Below are 17,382 nucleotides of genomic sequence, written 5' to 3' on the forward strand. Positions count from 1 at the left end.
AGGTGTGAAGGACGGTCCTTCGGGAGAGCCCATGCTAGCTGGCTCTGCCTCACTCCCCCTCCCCAGTTCTGTCTCCCATCAGGCCTGAGGCTGTGGGAGCTCTGGGAGCATTTCATTGACAGAGGTAGTTGAAATGTGGGTGTCACCACTTGAACCCTTTCCTGGATTCCACCCCTGCCTGTGGGGCCTGTTCCCCAGCCCAGTGCCCCACCCGCATCCTCCAGAGGTCACTCAGGAAGTGAGTGGCAGGCTTGGATAGGAGCCCCCCCCTTCCTGCCCCATGGAGCAGGCCTGGAAGCCAAGGTCCCCAGCCTCTCCCTCCGCCCTTTGGAGTTGGCAGATTTCAAGCTGGGCACAGAAAAAGACGAGAAAGGCAACTTGCTGATGGGACTTCAGAGACCCACCCTGGACTTGGCTTCTGAGACATCTGCCTACTGCAAGCCGGTGCAGAGCAGAACACGCTTCATGGTGGCTCCCCAGAAACAGAGGAATGAAGCGCTGGCACCCCTTCTACCCGGCAGAATGCCACTTTCTTTTTCCTTAGTTTTATTTTTCAAGGTAGGGTCTCACTCTAGCCCAGGCTGACCTGGAATTCCCTATGTAGTCTCAGGGTGGCCTCGAACTCATGGTGAACCTCCTACCTCTGCCTCCAGAGTGCTGGGATTAAAGGCGTGCGCCACCACGCCCGGCTTGGATACCCACTGTCAAAGCTCAGCTCCAAGGTCACCTCCTCCAGGGCACCTTCCTGCACTGCCCCATGCCTCAGTCCTCTCACCTCTGAACACCGAGGCTCCCCCGCAGCCTGCGTGGCTCTGGCTCCACGACTGCGCTCAGTCTGTTGTGGACGCTGGCGCATGAAGGAGCGAACGAGAGGTCCGCTTGGCCTGACCTAGTCCTGTGAGGCGTGTTTGGAAGGCATCTGGGCAGACAAACATGGGTGAGTTTGCTCAGATGCCCTCCCCAGCTCTGGGCTCCTCTCAGATGCCAGCTGCAGAGAGAGGAGACAGCTCGAGGGCTGCTGCCCACAGAGTGTCTTTGGGGTTGGGGCACCGGTGCTGCTGAGGCAGGCTATGGCTGTGGCTCGTGTGATTCACGTTGAGGGCAGAGCGATCATCCTTCCTGAGCAGAGGACGTGGAGGGCCACTGCGGCTGTCCTGGGCGGCTCTGGGGCGGCCTGGTGCATATGCAGCCGGACCCTGCAGTAGTTCTGGTTTCCTCACACACTTGGCTTCACTTCCCACCCTGAGGGACGTGGGGCAGTGCTGCCAGGGATGCCTGTGACGTCCTGTGTGCTGGGTCACCCAGCCCTGAGGATGCCAACGAGGTCTCACCTCCGCGCAACTGCTGTTCAAGTTGGAGGCTGAGTTGATTTCAGCAGGGAGCAACGTGAAGGTGGGAAGACATAGTCACGGAGGTTGTCAGCAGGGGTGGGAGGGACCGGGGTCCCTGAGGGGGGAGCTGGTCATTGGGCCATCACTAGCTGGACCGGCCTCCCCAAACGAGTGGACTGTGTGCGAGTTTGAAAAGGCTCATGGGGTTCCTGAGACCTGGCAGCTGGTTCCCAGAGGACAGCGGTGGGATCGAGGACACATGTGTCCCAGTCTGTGGGGTAGGGCGGTGCTCTTGGGGACAAAGAGGAGACAGGAGCCCAGGAGGAGGCTCTGGGGCACAGCTGCAGCTGAAAAGGTCACACAGTTAGCGCACCCCTGGCTGCTCCCTGTGAGCTGCTAAGCCGCCAGGTGAGGCAGGAGTCTGCGGGCAGCCGCTCAGCCTGTCAGCCTTGGTGAGGCACCTTCCCAAGGGGCTGTGCGGGGGGCCATGGCTCCAGATCCTGAGGCAGGGGAAGCCTATGGTTTCTGCACACGCAAAGCTTGCCAATGCGTTTGCTCTCTGAGAAGCCGACCTCCCCTGGCCTCCTGGGAGGGTGACCTGCAACAGCCTTGGGGACAGTGTGCTGTGATCCACGGCAGAGGTCACACTCGTCCTCCTTTCTGTTTAATGTCCTTCTGCTGTGTGGCCTGGGCTGTCTGTTTCAATCTCATACCAGCAGCTGAGCAGGTGCAGTCAGAGAACGTGCCCAGCTGTTTGAAATGCTGCAGGAGTCTGCCTCTCCCATTTGTTAGTTGCCTATGGACACTGTCACCAGACACCAGAATGTTAGTGGCTTGACGCAGCACACCCCTGTTACCTTTACCTTACAGTTCTGGAAGTCAGAGTCCTCAAGGTGAGGTGAGGCCAGGGCTGTGATCCTCCTGGAGGCACCAGTGAGACTCCTGACTTAAAAAAAAAAAAATTTAATTAATTTATTTATTTGACAGAGAAAGAGGGAGGGAGGAAAAGAGAGAGAATGGGCATGCCAGGGCCTTCAGCCACTGCAAAAGAAGTCCAGATGAGTGAGCCCCCCTTTTGCATCTAGCTAACATGGGTCCTGGGGAATCGAACCTGGGCCCTTTGGCTTTGCAGGCAAATGCCTCAACTGCTAAGCCATCCCTCCAGCCCCTATGTCCTGACTCTTCAAGCTCCAAGAGATACCTGTAGTCTTCCTCCATCTTTGAAGTTAGTCTCCCAGCTCCCCACTCATGTCCCTGCGCTGCCCCCTCCCATCCTCACAATCCCAGGGGGCCATCTGCATACCCAATCTAGCCAATCCCACAGGTAGATCCCTACTTCATTACATGTGCAAAGACCCTTTTGTCGCAGAACATCACAGGCACCTGGGATCAGGATGTAGATACCTTTGGGGGATGCCCTGTATATAAAGTATATTTATATAAAATATTATATATAAAATGCTGGAGAAGGGGAGTCAGCAGCTTAAGGCACTTGCTCGCACAGCCTGCTAGCCTGGGTTCAATTCCCCAGCACCCACGTTAAGCCAGATGCAAAGCGGTGCTTTTTATCTGTGGTCCCAGCGAGGCCCTGAGCGTGGAACGTGGATCCAGGAGACTCATAAACTTACAGATCAGCTGGTCTGACATTCACTTGCGGTCTGGTGTTTGTAGCAGCAAGACATCTCAAAGAGAAGAAGGTGGAGCCCAAGGACCTCTAAGTGTCCTCTGAGCACGGGCTGTGGCATGTGCGCCACCCTCCACAAATAAGTAAATACATAATTTTTAACATTTTTAAAAAAGATGCCAGAAAAATAGGTCCTGTGAGCTCCAGAGTCCTTCTAAAGAAACATAAAGTCGGACACGGGGGCTTATACCTGTGATCTCAGCCTTTGGGAGAATTGTGAGTCTGAGGCCAGCCTGGCTATGCATCAAAACCCTCTTCTAGAAAACCCAGACAGGGAGAGGAATACAAAGAAAGGAATTATTGGGCAACACTGACCCATTTGCTCATGTACTCACCATGGAACCTTCCAGGTGTTCTTTGGGCACCTCCTGCATTCCATGCATGGTGCTGTGAACTGGGGGACAAGCAGGTGACCCGTCTGCCCTTTGCAGAAGGGATGGCTGTGAGCTCTGGCACAGATGGGGAATAAACCTCACATGGTGGCACGTGGCAGAAAGGAGCCGGATATGGGCTGTGATGGGAATGTGCAGGGCTGTGAGCCTGTCGGGGCCTCTCCACGCACCTTCCGCCCCCTCTCTGGGGCTGTCCCTCCATCGGTCTGGCTGTGGCAGTGCTGTGGGCGTGAAGGCCACGGTCTCTGTGGGTGCACATCCACTGGGGATGGATGGAGGTGCGCTTAGTGAGGCTGCATGGACGCCACATGCAGTCTTTCAGTATTCAGGTGGAACAGAGCTCTCAGCCCCCAGGGCCAGTCACACCTGCTCCTCAAAGCCACCAAGTACCAAAGAACTGGATTCATCTCACCGCCACAGCCGCAGACAGCCGCTAGGGGGCGCCGCGCCCCCAGCATTCCCCCTTCCCGCCCAGTGGAGCACCAGGGCAGGTGCACAGCGGAGTCTTGCTTTTTTTTTTTTTTTTAATGGCTTAATGATTTAATCTTCTTATTTTCTCAGCAGGCCATGCTTTGGACCTCCCTAGGTATGTGGGGACATTACCGATCAGATTAATTAATACGAGTTCCGCAGCTTGGGAACCAGCCGCACTCACTTCTGCAGACTGATTTTCCCCACGGCCGGTTCTGTTTTCTTGCAATGGTGCGGAGCGCATATTTCCCTTACCGAGTCACCTCCCGAGGTCCTGCTGCTGCGGCCGCGGTCCCCGCCCACCTCGGCGGGTACTTTGCACTGCTCGTAGGGTAGCCGGCAGCTCCGGGGCCCTCCGTGACCGGCGCAGGCAGGCAGAGTGTGGGCCCCACTTCCATGATGATACCCTGCCCCACCTGCTTCTCCCACAGCGGCTTTTCATGATGGTGACTGCAGTCTGTCCGCGAAGGCGGTGACGGGTGACAAACACATCCTCTAGAGAAATGGGGACGTAGTGACTCTCACCACAGGACCTGCCGAGGGTTCTGGGGACTGTGACCCAGATGCACTTGAGCCTGGTGCAGAGGTACAGGAAAAATGGAAGATCAGGGCTAGGCAGACGGCTCAGGGACCATGCAAATGTCAGGCCTCCAGCGTGCATGTCACTGCTGGGTGGGCCTGGCAGCCGCAGCCGCAGCCGCAGCCGCTCCTAATCCCAGTGTTGCCAAGGGCAGATAAGGATTCCAGGCAACACCAGCTGGATGGGTGAGCTCTAGGTGCCTGTGAGAGACCCCGCCTCAGTAAAGACAGTGGAGGGCAATTGATGAAGGCACCCAGTGCCAACCTCCACCTTCCGCAGCCACATGCACGCATGCGCGCGTGCCCTCACGTGCATGCACACGCACCACACTTCCCATCAACGCACTCCGAAAACTAGAGAGAAAATGGGAGGTACAGAAAGCCGTTTTGGGTGGCTTCTGACTTTTCATCGGAGGTTGGAAACTGGGCCATGGGCCGACGTGCTGCAGGCAGCATTAAATGATGGTGACTGTGGGTGGTCATGGTGGCACACACCCGTAATCCCAGCACTTGAGAGGATGAGGCAGGAGGCTTGAAAGTTCCCAGCCAGCCTGAGCTGCAGAGTAAGACCGGCTCTCAAAAGCAAACTCAGGCTGGGGACGTCATTCAGTGGTGAAGTGCTTGCCTGGCTTGTGTGGGGCCCCAGGCTTCATCCCCAGCACGGAGAGCAAACGTGGGAGGTGCCTGCAGCTAAGGTCCTCGGGGGAGCCCATGGCTCCCCAGAGCAGCTCCCTTTCCTGTCTCAGCACCCGCTCCTGGCTGCTTTGATCTCACTCTGCCCGGCAGCAGCCCTGAACCTCCCGTAGACTCTACTACGCTGGCTCCTCTGGCTGGTCCTCTGGGACTCTCCTTGTCACCACTGACAAGGTGTGTGACCCCAGCTCCTCACAGGGCTCCAGGCCCTGTGCATGTTCTTGAGCCTGTTCCAGCCAGGTGGCCGTGCTGAACTGCATTCTGCTGACCCCGAAGCAGCCGCAGCTCGGCCTCATGACTGCCCGGGGAGCCTGCACCTCTGCCTTTCTGTGGTGGTGCCTGGGCACAGAGTTCGAGGTCTTGAGCAGATGAGGGCTTGTCTGTGGGGAGGTGGACATTTCAGTGTCTGCGTTGACCATCATGACCATGGCACCTGCCCTTGAGTCCTCCAGGACATTGCGTGGTGAGGACTTCCTCCACACCTCAGTGCTGGCAGAGTTGGGGCTTGTTTAGAGTGGGTTCCATTCAGGCAAGCTCTGGTGGACTGGATTTGTTCTGTAATCCTGTCTGGGGCTGGTGACGGGACAAGCAGGGGACGGGGAGACCCAACACTTGGCCACTTTGCCACACACCAGCTTATGCAGTCATTTGTCACTGCCTTATCCAGCTCAGGTGATGACCCCTGTGGCGGGAGGTGTGACTGTAGTCACATGGTTACTCTGAGAGGCTTCTCCACAGCCCCTGCTCCCGATACTCGGCCTGGTCCTTAGGGAATCAGGCTGGACCGGGGGGGGGGGGGGCTTGGAAGGGAGAGCTGGCTTCTGGACAGGAGTCTTCAGTCTTGGCTGAGCAAAGGCCCTGTGGTCTGAGCTCTTTGGAGAGGGGGCCTCAGCCAGCTGGAGGGGAGAAGTCGCTGTGGCCAGGCATGGGCTTGGTTCTGGGGTGGCAAAGAAGGGGTGAGGGCTGCAGGTGGAGGAGTGACTGATGAGCCATTGTGGGTCAGAGGAGAGGACACGAGGGCCCTGGGGACTGACGGAGGCTCGCACCTGCCACTTCACATGTCTGAACCCTATCCGGCCCCGAGAATTCTCTCTGCTGTGTTGTGAGGGTGAGTAGGAGACGCCGGCCTGCAAGGCTTTGTGTGTGAAAAGCCAGCCGTGCTGCCTCTGATCCCCAAGGGCTCGGTGTTCTCCAGGAACGGGGAGACCTGCGCCCCTCCTACACCCTGCATTCAGCCTGCCCAGGGGGCCTCCATGGTAAACTTGGCATTTCATCCTGACCCTGCAAACCTTTCTTCCCTATTCAAGTCATTTTTCTGTGGGTTCTAACATTTTTTCTGATCTCCCTGGAGACAAAGGAGAGAGAGAGAGAAAGAGAAAAAAAAAAAAAAAAAGAAAGAAAAGAAAAAGTGTGTTTCTGGGCCGAGGGAATTATCTGTTTAACCCTGGCTGTGTGCTTCAGCTCTCTATACACATTCATGTCACCCATGCCAAGTGGCGTGTGGCGTTCAGACCTAGTTTCCTCAGACAAATGATGTTTTTGCCTAGACTGGAGGGGGGGGTGGGTCTCTGAGATACCTGTTACAGGGGGCTGATCTGAAACATATCCGGGGGGGGGTGGCACGGGGGGGGGCCCAGGGGCTGCTTGTCCCCACGGTCCCCTAATTGCAGAGCAGAATCCGTCCCCTCCAGTTGAGTCAGGCGGCTACCTCTTCGTGGCCGTGTTGCAGTAATTGGGTTCTTGGTGACCCGCGACTGCTGGGCTAATGTAAGCCTTAATGGGAGCCCCTCTTTTCCACCCAGTTAAGTGGCCGGAGGTGAACTGTGGAGCAAGAACAGCCAATTTCAGCTCTGGGTGGCTTTCTCTGGCTGAAGTTCTCTGCTTGGCTGCAGCTCCGTTCGTTAGTGGTCATGTGCGTTGGTTTTAATCTCATGGATCTTCACAGCCCATGAACCCCGGCGGGTCTGGTGGCGTGGGCTCCTCACCTGGGGACAGGAGGTGAGCGCACGGTGCAGCTGTACAACAGAGTAAAACAGGGATCTTGGGGTTCCTCTGCCATGCACCAGTAATCTTGGGGTGTCCCTGGATTCTTGTCTTATGGATTCAAAGAATTGTAATCTACAGACCCAAGGGGAAGTTGAGAGAGATTATTCAGTTACGAGAAGGAAGAGGCAAGAGTATGAACAGTTCCTGCCCATGAGCAGGCAGGAGGGGGTCAAGCCCACATTGGGGTCACAGAGGTTCTGAGCTAACCAGCCACAGCGCCAAGTCCAGGAATCTTAATTCTGGCAAAGGGGAACTCCTTCCCAGGGAGGGGCTCGGGTTTATGGAAAAAGCAGATCCAGGGAACCCCTGTAAGCCTCCAGGGACAGGTCCTTCTCTGACCAGAAGCCAAGTGGATACAAGGGCGGCTCAAGGACATTCCTCACTCTTACCTTTTTTTGGGGGGTGGGGGCGAGCCTGTTAAACCAAGTGTTTTGGTTACCCTAAACTGCCTTCAGGAGAGTAAGCTTTTGTCTTTGTTGGGCGATAATGATGCTCCGTTGGTGAAGAGTTTGCCTTACGGGCATGAGTACACCCCAGTGTCCACGGAGGTGGCCCGTGCCTGGAACCCCGGCGCTGGGGATGGGAGTCCAGCGTACCTCTGGGGCTTGCTCGTCAGCCCACATAGCCTAACTGGTGAGGTTCGGGTCAATGAGGCCTTGTCCCAAAAACCAATGTGGACATGCTGGAGCATGATCCCCAAGGTTGTCCTCCATCCTCTGCCTGCATGCACACACGTGTACACCAGCACACACATACATGTGCACACATGGAGTGGAGGTGTGTGGCTGTCAGCAGGTGAGCAGGAGGTGGCCTCCATCCTCTGACCAGCCTTTGTGGGGGGTCTCCAGACCACACAGGCCCTGCTATAGCTCACTGGACAGGATGGGTCTTCAGTGGAGGCTCCTGAGCCAACACTGGCACTGTGGCCTCTTTTCCACTGCGGCTCATTGAAATGCGCACGCATTTCTTTAGTGCCTGAACCACAGTGTCTTGAGAGATGGGATGCAGCCTCGTGTCCCGGCAGAACAAGCCTTGTAAATCAGTTCTCATGTCTCTGTGGCTTCTTACAGCCTCGTCAGCCCAGTGCAGAATTGAGGCGAATGCACGTGAGTATTGTGCACTCCATACGCGGGGCGATGGCCATGCGACAAGACCAGCATCCATCCCTCACCCACAGCAGCTCACATTTGCCGCTCGAAGACCACGAGGCCCTTTCTTCAGTGTTTGCCACACGGATGGCTGAACACCATGCTCTTCCCCATATCCGGGTCAAGAAGAGAAGTTGCTCCTCGGGGGCCGTTGGCTGCACCGTGTTTTACTGTGGGTGCCTCGTGCCTTCTCCTGGGTGCTCCTGGGAAACTTGGACTTAAACTTGGTCTTCATAGCTCCCGGAAGAGTCAGCCTTACATGTCAAGGCCTTCTGGAATGTGATTTATCAGGAACTGCCCACCCATTACCATTACCTTATTTGGATGCCAGAAAAGATTGCCAGACAGTGGTCTGCCCCAGACACAGGACTGTTTTCATTTTTAAAGAATATTTATTTATGGTTTTGCAAGGTAGAATCTCACTGTAGGCTAGGCTGACCTGGAATTCACTATGTAGTCTCAGGGTGGCCTTGAACTCATGGTGATCCTCCTACCTTTGCCTCCCAAGCACTGGGATTAAAGGTGTGTGTCACCACACCTGGCCTACTTATTTATTTTTAAGGGGAGAAGGAGAGAGAAAGAGAGAGAGAGAATATGAATGAATGAGAATGAGTAGATGCACCAGGGCCTCTAGCCATAGCAAACGAACTCCAGATTCCTGTCCCACTTTGTGTATCTGGCTTTACATGGGTACTGGGATGTTGAACCTGGGTTGTTAGGCCTTGCAGGCAAGCTTCTTAACCACTGAGCCATCTCTCCAGACCCCTCATTCTTTTTTTTTTAAATTATCTTTATTTGCAAGAGAAAGAGAGAGAGAAAATGGACACAGCAGGGCCTGCTATCACTGCAAATGAACACCAGATGCAGGCGCCACTTGGTGCCTGTGGCTTTTCATGGGTCCTGGGGAGTTGAACTCAGGCCATCAGGCTTTGCAAGAAAGCACCTTTAAGCACTGAGCAACCTCTCCAGGCCTGTTTCCATTCTGATTTCCATCAAATTTGGGACTCTTTTTAGCTCCTTTGAGCCAGGGGGTCCTCATGTGTAGCCTGATGTGATTTATTTTATAGAACCACTCTGTGAAGAAGATCTTTGTGGGTGATGAATTTAATTATTCTAGCAGGTTATTACTTCTATGAGAAAACCTCTGCTCTGCTCACAGACGGACATTGGAGAGCCCTCACGGAGAGTACTGGCTTCCCAGCCTCATTTCTCAGAGGCATCTTGGGGTTCTTGCTGTAGGGCCTGGTGGCTCATGGTCACTGGAACCCCTCCACCCAGGGAGCTGAGCTGGGGGGAGATGGGCACTGGCTTCTTTGTTCCCTCATTCTTCCAAGGCTCTGAAGAACACTCGTGTCTTTGAGTGTGTCGGCGGCAGGGTCCGTGGGCCTGCGTGCAAAGGGCTGGTTAAGTGTCCCAGGTTGAGTTTTCCCTTCACTTTCCCTTCATTTTCAGGGTCTTCTTTTGATGTGAGGCGCGTGAGGCGGGGCCCTTTTTGTGAGCCATTTTGCTTTGATCCTGGTTCAGACAGGACCCTGCTGAAATTTCTCCCTGTGATCTTTTGTTCTCTGAAAACCCAGAAGTATATATATAGCATAAAAAGCCCCCACAGGTGGCACGCAGGAGCTGTGTTGAAATGACAAAGTTGGGAAAATTTCAGAAAATGGAGGCACCGTGGCTTAGGCCTTTGAGGACCTGCAGCTCACCCCCAGTTAGGCCCATGTGTCCTCACAGATCCCCTGACGGTGAGCATCGGCACCTCATCTTTGTGAAGGGCTCTCCAGGAGCCAAGGGCTATGTTGGCACTCACAGATTTCTTATTTGCTTCTCCACCCAGCCTGCTTTGAAAGGTGTTTTCTAAATAGCATCGCAAAGAAACTAAAGGCTGCCGAACGCCTTTTTTTTTTTTTTTTTTTTTGGAAAGAGCCTAGGTCTAAGAAAATGAATACATAAATAGATAAGTAAATAAATAATAATGGAGCCATACAAAGGAAAAGATTAAAAAAAACCCTCAAAATGAGGAGCTTTGTGCTTGGCCTTAGCCGTAAAGAGCTGACGCTGAAGAGGCACTTGGCGTGGGTGGTTTAGCTCATTCCTCCCCCCCCCCCTGTGCTTTCAAGTCGGGAGAGGTGGCTTGGTATTTTTGGAAACTGGGTCTGATGTAGCCCAGGTTGGCCTCAAACTTGCTATGTAGACAGGATGACCTTGGACTCCTCATCCTTCTGCCTTCACTTCCTTAATGCTGAGGTTACAGGATGGCACCACCACACTGGGCATTTTGGTATTTGAAATCTTGCCAGCTGGTTGCGTGGCATGGCCAAGGCAGGCATGTGGGTAGGTGAGGGCTTTCTGTGAGCAACCAGCTGCAGACTCTGTGCGTGCCCCTCTTCCTAGGTAGCAGCCCAGGATAGAGCAGTAGCTTGTTCAGGGCAGCACAGCCGAGCCCCGAGACTCGCAGCCGGCTCCGGGTTCTCAGCCCTTCATTCTGCTGCTCCTGCTGTCCTCAGACCTACTGTGTGCAGAAGCCGAGTCCCCTGTGGCCGGTGGCGGTGGGTGTCAGGAAAAGAGACAGTGACGGGAGGCAGGCTAGGAGAGGAGCACCCAGTGGGACTGTCTGGAGGGGGTAGATGACGGCACGGGGTGGAAGTTTCCCCACATATAATGGGTGCCGAGGAATGTGCGTACCCCTGCCCCCAGCCTGTACAAGGTCAAGAACATGGCTTAGGGATGATGGCCTGGGCATGCCGACAAGTGACCCGGGATTGGCCTAAGGACACAATCATCTGTCACATTTATAAATTGGGAGAACCACACAGATCTCATGTGTCCAACTCTTCCCTGAAATTTCAAAACATCTGATGGGGGCAACCTATACTTTCCACCTGAAACTTTGGGCTGAGCCAGGAGAGCATGTTCTCAGTGTGACAAAGTCGGGGAAAGGAGACGTTTGTCCCAGTGGCCTTCTCCTTTACCCATTGCTTTATCTAATCTTATATCCATTTATCTGTGCTCCCCTCTTGCCTGACCACCATCTGCCTTCTCCCTTGACTTCCATCTGCATTCTTCCCTGATCTCCATCACCCCTCTTCCCTGACCTCCATCCCCCTCTTCCCTGACCTCTGTGCACCCTCTTCCCTCTCCTCCATCTGCCCTCTTCCCTGACCTCCATCTGCCCTCTTCCCTGACCTCCATCTCCCCGCTTCCCTGACCTCCATCTCCCCTCTTCTTAGGTCTCGGCCTCCGTGGCCCACAGGCTGGACTCATGCACGTACCACCTCTGCGCCCCCCGCCCTCCTGTGGTCAGCAGTCCTCAAGGACCTTTCCTGGGTTGGACTTCTTTCAAAACGGCTTTAATGGCTGCCACCTCTAGGAGGCCTCTGAGCATCTCCAGCTTCCTTGCTGCTCCTCAGATATGGCCCTCTGGCTGTGGTGTGTGTGAGCACCCTGAGCCAGCCTCCTTGTCCTGGAATGGAGACTTTCTCTGGTGTCACAGTGGGGAGCAGGCCCAGCCAGGTGCTGAGGCAAAGTGAGAGCTGTGCCCGGTCACAGTGCTGGCCTTGGGCTCTGTGGTTGTGTCCTCCTCCTGTGGGGAAGGAGCTTGTGGTGTGGCGCCTGGAGGGTGCACTGAGGACAGTTCTCATGCCTTAGCGTTGCAGACCCTGGCCCTGACCAGTGGTTTTGATGCTTGAGGGCAGTGTGGAAATCTCTGTTTCCATGTGACCCATTTTCTGAGCTTTGACAATGTCATGCCCTCCCCATCCTGCTGTGTCTCAGAGTCGGCTGTGGGCTCCTGCTCTTCCCACGTCTGGGTGTGGGGGTGGGGAGGGGAGCTGACACAGTGGTGATCCCTGGGTCTTTTTGATTTTGTTTTAAAGATTGTTTATTTATGAGAGAGAGAGAGAGAGAGAGAGAGAGAGAGAATGGGCACCCCAGGGCCTCTAGCCATTGAAAATGAACTCCAGATGCATGCACCACTTTGTGTATCTGACTTACGTGGGAACTGGAGAATCAAACCTGGGTCCTCTGGTTTCGCAGGCAAATACCTTAACTGCTAAGCCATCTCTTCAGCCCCCGGGGTCTTTTTGAGAGGGCCTCCCTGAACCAGGAAGACACAGACAGGCTCTTCTGATCTTTCTGTTTTCAAAAAAATGTTTTATTTTTATTTATTTATTTGAAAGAGAGATGCAGAAATAGGGAGAGAGAGAGAGAGAGAGACACACACACAGAGAGAGAAAATGGGTGTGCCAGAACCTCCAACCACTGTAAAGGAACTCGAGATGTGTGCGCCCCTAGGTGCTTACGTGGTTCCTAGGGAGTTGAACCTGGGTCCTTTGGCTTTGCAGGCAAACGTCTTAACTGCTAAGCCATCTCTCCAGCCCTGGATAATTCTTTTTTGTTGTTGTTGTTTGTTTGTTTGTTTTGAGGTAGCATCTCACTAGCAGGCTGACCTGGAATGCACCATGCAGTCCTAGGCTATCCTCAGACTTACAGCGATCCTCCTACCAGTGCCTGTCAAGTGCTGGGACTAAAGGCGTGCGCCATCCCACCTGGCTTGAGTGGGGTATTTGAAAGAATAGGATTTTTTGTTTTTTTTTTTTTTTGGTTTTTCGAGGTAGGGTCTCACTCTGGTCCAGGCTGACCTGGAATTAACTCTGTAGTCTCAGGGTAGCCTCACACTCACGGCAATCCTCCTACCTCTGCCTCCCAAGTGCTGGGATTAAAGGCGTGCGCCACCACACCCGGCTAAGAATAGGATTTTATCTTTGAATATGTTCTGCTGAGGTAAAGTAGCTGTGGGCATAGTGGCTGAGGCACTTGTCACTGGAGACGGTGGTGGAGAGGGCTGGTTTTGTCCAGGGCTATAAAAAGGGACATGTGTGGCTAGAACTCACCCCTGCGACTCTGGATCTTATGGCTCAAGTCTAAGGTCTGAGGTTCAGCCTATGAGGAAGCCATGGTTGTGGGTTCCGGGGTTTGGACCATGGAGGAGTGTACTGTTCACAGGCTGCGTGACCACTGACCCTCTGTTGTGGCTGGGGGCTGGAGGCCACCAGGGTCTCTCTGGGACCATGGCATCCAAGTGTGCTGCAACTGTGTATCTTTCTGCACCCTGTAATGACTGAACCCCCTTGCACCCCACATACCCACAGCTTGTACTCCCTGGGCAGTGGTCCCGCTATCGCAGCATGAAGACTGGACTTCCTTCCCTAGATTCTGATGCCCGTTCTGGGTCCTGGTCTCCCCTTGGCCGGTACCTCTATAGTGATTTAAGATCTTAAGGGTGGAAAGAGAGACACAGACGGAAGTGAAGATTTTCGTTACTTTACAAGTCCCAAGGCGCACATGCACACATGGAAATCAGCATGGGTGGGGAGAGAGGGACCCGAGGCCACTCCTTTGCTGGCTCCAGGACATTGTCAAGTAGATTTCCTGAGGCACATGCAGACCTGAGTTCTACTACGTGAAAGCTGGTCTCTGTGTCTCTACCCTGTTCACACATGATGTGGGGTTAGCAGGGCCTGCCAGGCTGGCACGGGTGGCCATCCCTGGGTAGGTGCTATCTTTATAGAGTGGAGATCCAGAAGGGCCACACCCAGCTGGAGAGGGCCATGGAGAACCCAATTTGTGACTAGACTGAGCCAGGCTTCTGGCCCGACAAAGTACAGCCTCGTTAAACAGAGCCACAGAGGCGACACGAACTATAAGAACTCACTGCACCTGCCGTCAGATTTCTGTCCCACGAATGTGGCCATCAAGTGCTAATCAAGCCTCAAGTTCACAGCACAGGCCACGGCCCAACCATGAGGGAAGTCACTCAGCCTTCTTAGTGCCTGCTGGGGTTGGAGCTTTGTGTACCACAGCAGCCTCAGGCTGGTCTGGAAGCCTACAGAAACATCCAGAACTTTCCATGTCTCAGCCACATATTCTGAGGAGCGTGAACAGTCAGGCCCCTTGTGCTTGGTGGAAATCAGGAAGTGTCTGGGACATGGAGCAATTGCAGAACTTGGGCAGCACTTCCCTCTGAATGGGATATTTTCCCCAGAATGGGGTGTGTGTGTGTGGGGGGGTTATGTCTGTTAAGTGCTGGAAGCATTTTGGGTGGTGGGAATGGGGGTGGGGGAGAGGGGGGGTTCGTCTTCCATAGTAGCCTGTGGGGCGCAAGGACTGTTCTCACCCAGACTCTTTCTCTTTGCACCCAACAGTGAGTGACCTACAGGAAGAAGGCAAAAGTGCCATCAACTCACCCATGTCCCCTGCCTTGGTGGATGTTCACCCTGAAGACACCCAGCTAGGTACGGTGGCCCCTCAGTACTCTTCATGAGATGTATGTCTTTGGGGTGAAACCTGTCTCTATGGGCTGGCCTTGTCTGTTTATTTATTTAAGAGAGAGAGGCAGATAGAGATAAATATATAGATAGATGGAGGGAGAGAGAGGGGGAGAGAGAGAGAGGGTGAGGGAGAGGGAGAGAATGGGCACAACAGGCCTCTAGCCACTGCAAACAAACTCCAGACATGCGCATGTACCACCTTGTGCATCTGGCTCACGGGGGTCCTGGAGAATTGAACTGTGGTCCTTTGGCTTTGCAGGCAAGCATCTTTAATAGCTAAGCCATCTCTCCGGCCGGACAAGCCTTTTGATTGGGCACCATGTGGGAGGTGGTTGAGAACTTGGGTCTCAGTGGAGTCTTCTTCAGACAAGTCCCCGGGAGGAAGCAATCCCTCTGTTGTTGGTTTCTACCCCGTGTTCAGATGAGACTCTGTGATCAAGTGTGGTGACAGTGAAGAGACTAAGGAAGATGCTGAGCACAGTTTGCCATGGGTGCAGATGCCAGAGGATGGCCACACAGGGCAAGGCAGGCAGTCAGGGTTGGGTCAGCAAGAGCTAAGGGTCCTGCAGCTGAGGACTGGCTGGCCTGGGCTCTTCAGTGACTCTGAGACAAAGGGCTGGCCTGGTTTACCTGGCAGCTGGCTATAGGGGCAAGGTCGGGGTGGGGCAGGAGTACTGGCTTGGGGTGTGAGGTCAGGGGGGCAAGAGTATGTAAGGGCTTGGGGTGTGGGGAGTCTTGTGAGTGCCCCCTAGAGGAGGAGGCTGGGGAGGGCTCTCTTGCTCTCTAGAAGGTGGGCAGCCTCGGAGGGCAATCTTCCGAGGGTTAGCAGGCCCCAAGATCTCAATGCACCAGGAAATATAGAAACTTGGTGCCTGGTCCACACATCTCCACCCCTGCACCTCAGCGTAATGCTGGCATCTGAAGCTGGCTGGCTGGGACCTGCAGGGGCCGGGGGGGGCGGGGGTGGTGGTGGTGGTGGTGGTGAAGGCCCTGACTGGCTGCCTGGCGCTCACAGGATGACAGTCCTGCTGCCCTTGAAGTGAGTGTGCTTTGGGATCGGTCAGTCTAGAATGTGTGGAAAGTTCTGCTTCTTTCTTCACCGTGGTTCAGAGGCAGATCATGGTCCTTCCTCAGTTTCTGTGACATGATCAGGTCAGCAAGGTCTCTGGGAGGAAGCAGGCGCTGCTCCAGGCAGCCTGGGCCCCAGACGCCCTCCGGCCCACAGGTCTCCCCTCCAGGAAGTGCACCTCTCTTTCTTTCCTGCTGTTTAGGCTGCTGTCGTGGCAGGTGCTTCCGGCCTCTCAGTTTGGGAGGCACTGGATCCTCTGTGCTCCCCTTCACCCCCATCTCCATGACGGTACCCCCTCTCTCCCACTGAAAAGCTCAGCTGGCTCCCTGTCACCCGTGGGGTCTCGGCTGGGGCCTGTAGGGAAAACGGGGGGTGGGGGAAGCCGAGGAAGATGGGCTGCATGTGATTTGCTGGGAGATGTCACCCCTCCCTCACGGCTGTGTGTTCCGCTCTCTCTTTCTAACATCTCCTCAAGTGCACGGGTCTTTGTGCGACGTTGCATTTGGGTTTAATCCCATGTATCGCCTGAAGCATTTTCGGTGCTACCGGTGTCCCCGCCCCCCGCCGGGGAGGCTCATAAGCAGGGGCTGGAGGAGCCCCTCACCCCCCACCCCGTGCACCCAGCAGCCATTCCCACGACTCAGGTCCGGGAAGGGGCGCGTCCCAGGCCTCTGCCCTCTCCTCCTTCCTCTCTCTGCACGGGTGTAGTTCCAACAAGCTGCTGTCAGAACCTGCGTGGGTTCTCTGTGGGCAGCGTGATGGACTTTGGCTCTGTGGGTTTTAAAAAATATATTTATTGATTATTTTTATATATTTACATAATATATCTTGATTATATTTCTCTCCCATCACTCTCATATCACCCCTCCCCCTCCCCTTCCTCCCTCTAACCAGTCCCTCTACTATTTTTTTGCTTTAACATTTTAAAAAAAATTTTATTTATTTGAGAGAGGGGGAGCAGATAGAGAGAATGAACACTCCATGGCCTCTAGCTGTTGCAAACAAACTCCACACACAGGCGCTACCTTGTGCATCTGGCTTATGTGGGTCCTAGGGAGTCGAACCTGGGTCCTTTGGCTTTGTAGGCAAGCGCCTTAACTGATAAGCCATCTCTCCAGCCACCCCCTCCCCCACCATTTTGGTGTCTTTCCCTTGCTTTCTTTTCTTTGTCTTTTGTTGCCTTCCCATATCGTCATGATCCTGTCTTGGTGTTGTTTTGGGAATGACAGCCACTGTGCAGTCATGAAAGCGATGACTGAATGAGAGCCTTGGGTGCGAAATACAGTGTTCCAAAGCACTCCTCCCCATCCTCTGGCTTACATGTTCTTTCCAGCCCCTCTTCCTCAGTGCTCACTGCGCCTTAGTGGGTGTGATGCAGATGTCTCACCTCGAACTGTTGCTTTGGCTAACAAGGCCGCGTGGCCTGTCTTCACGAGAACGTGATGGGTCTCTGCTTCCCCACCTGCTTCCTGCCCCTTGTCAGCAAGGGAGTAAGCCACCCCCACCATCCCAGCCACCCCCATGACCTCTCACTGTAGCCCCTTTTGTCCCCCGGCAGAGGAGAATGAGGAGCGAACCATGATCGACCCCACCTCCAGGGAGGACCCCAAGTTCAAGGAGCTGGTCAAGGTGAGGCCATCTGA

The 17,382-nt window shown here is 54.6% G+C and overlaps 1 protein-coding gene across 1 annotated transcript in view; it reads left to right on the forward strand.

Moving 5' to 3' along the window:
• Positions 1 to 17,382, forward strand: part of Parvb (parvin beta) — a 105,113-nt gene that overhangs the window by 38,308 nt on the left and 49,423 nt on the right. Inside the window, exons 2-3 of the mRNA XM_045153372.1 lie at positions 14,545 to 14,634; positions 17,298 to 17,368. Of these exons, the coding sequence (XP_045009307.1) occupies positions 14,545 to 14,634; positions 17,298 to 17,368 (161 nt within the window). The remainder of the gene's footprint in view (positions 1 to 14,544; positions 14,635 to 17,297; positions 17,369 to 17,382) is intronic.

The sequence above is a fragment of the Jaculus jaculus genome, chromosome 6 (assembly GCF_020740685.1).
Source record: "Jaculus jaculus isolate mJacJac1 chromosome 6, mJacJac1.mat.Y.cur, whole genome shotgun sequence".
NCBI classification, from domain to species: domain Eukaryota; kingdom Metazoa; phylum Chordata; class Mammalia; order Rodentia; family Dipodidae; genus Jaculus; species Jaculus jaculus.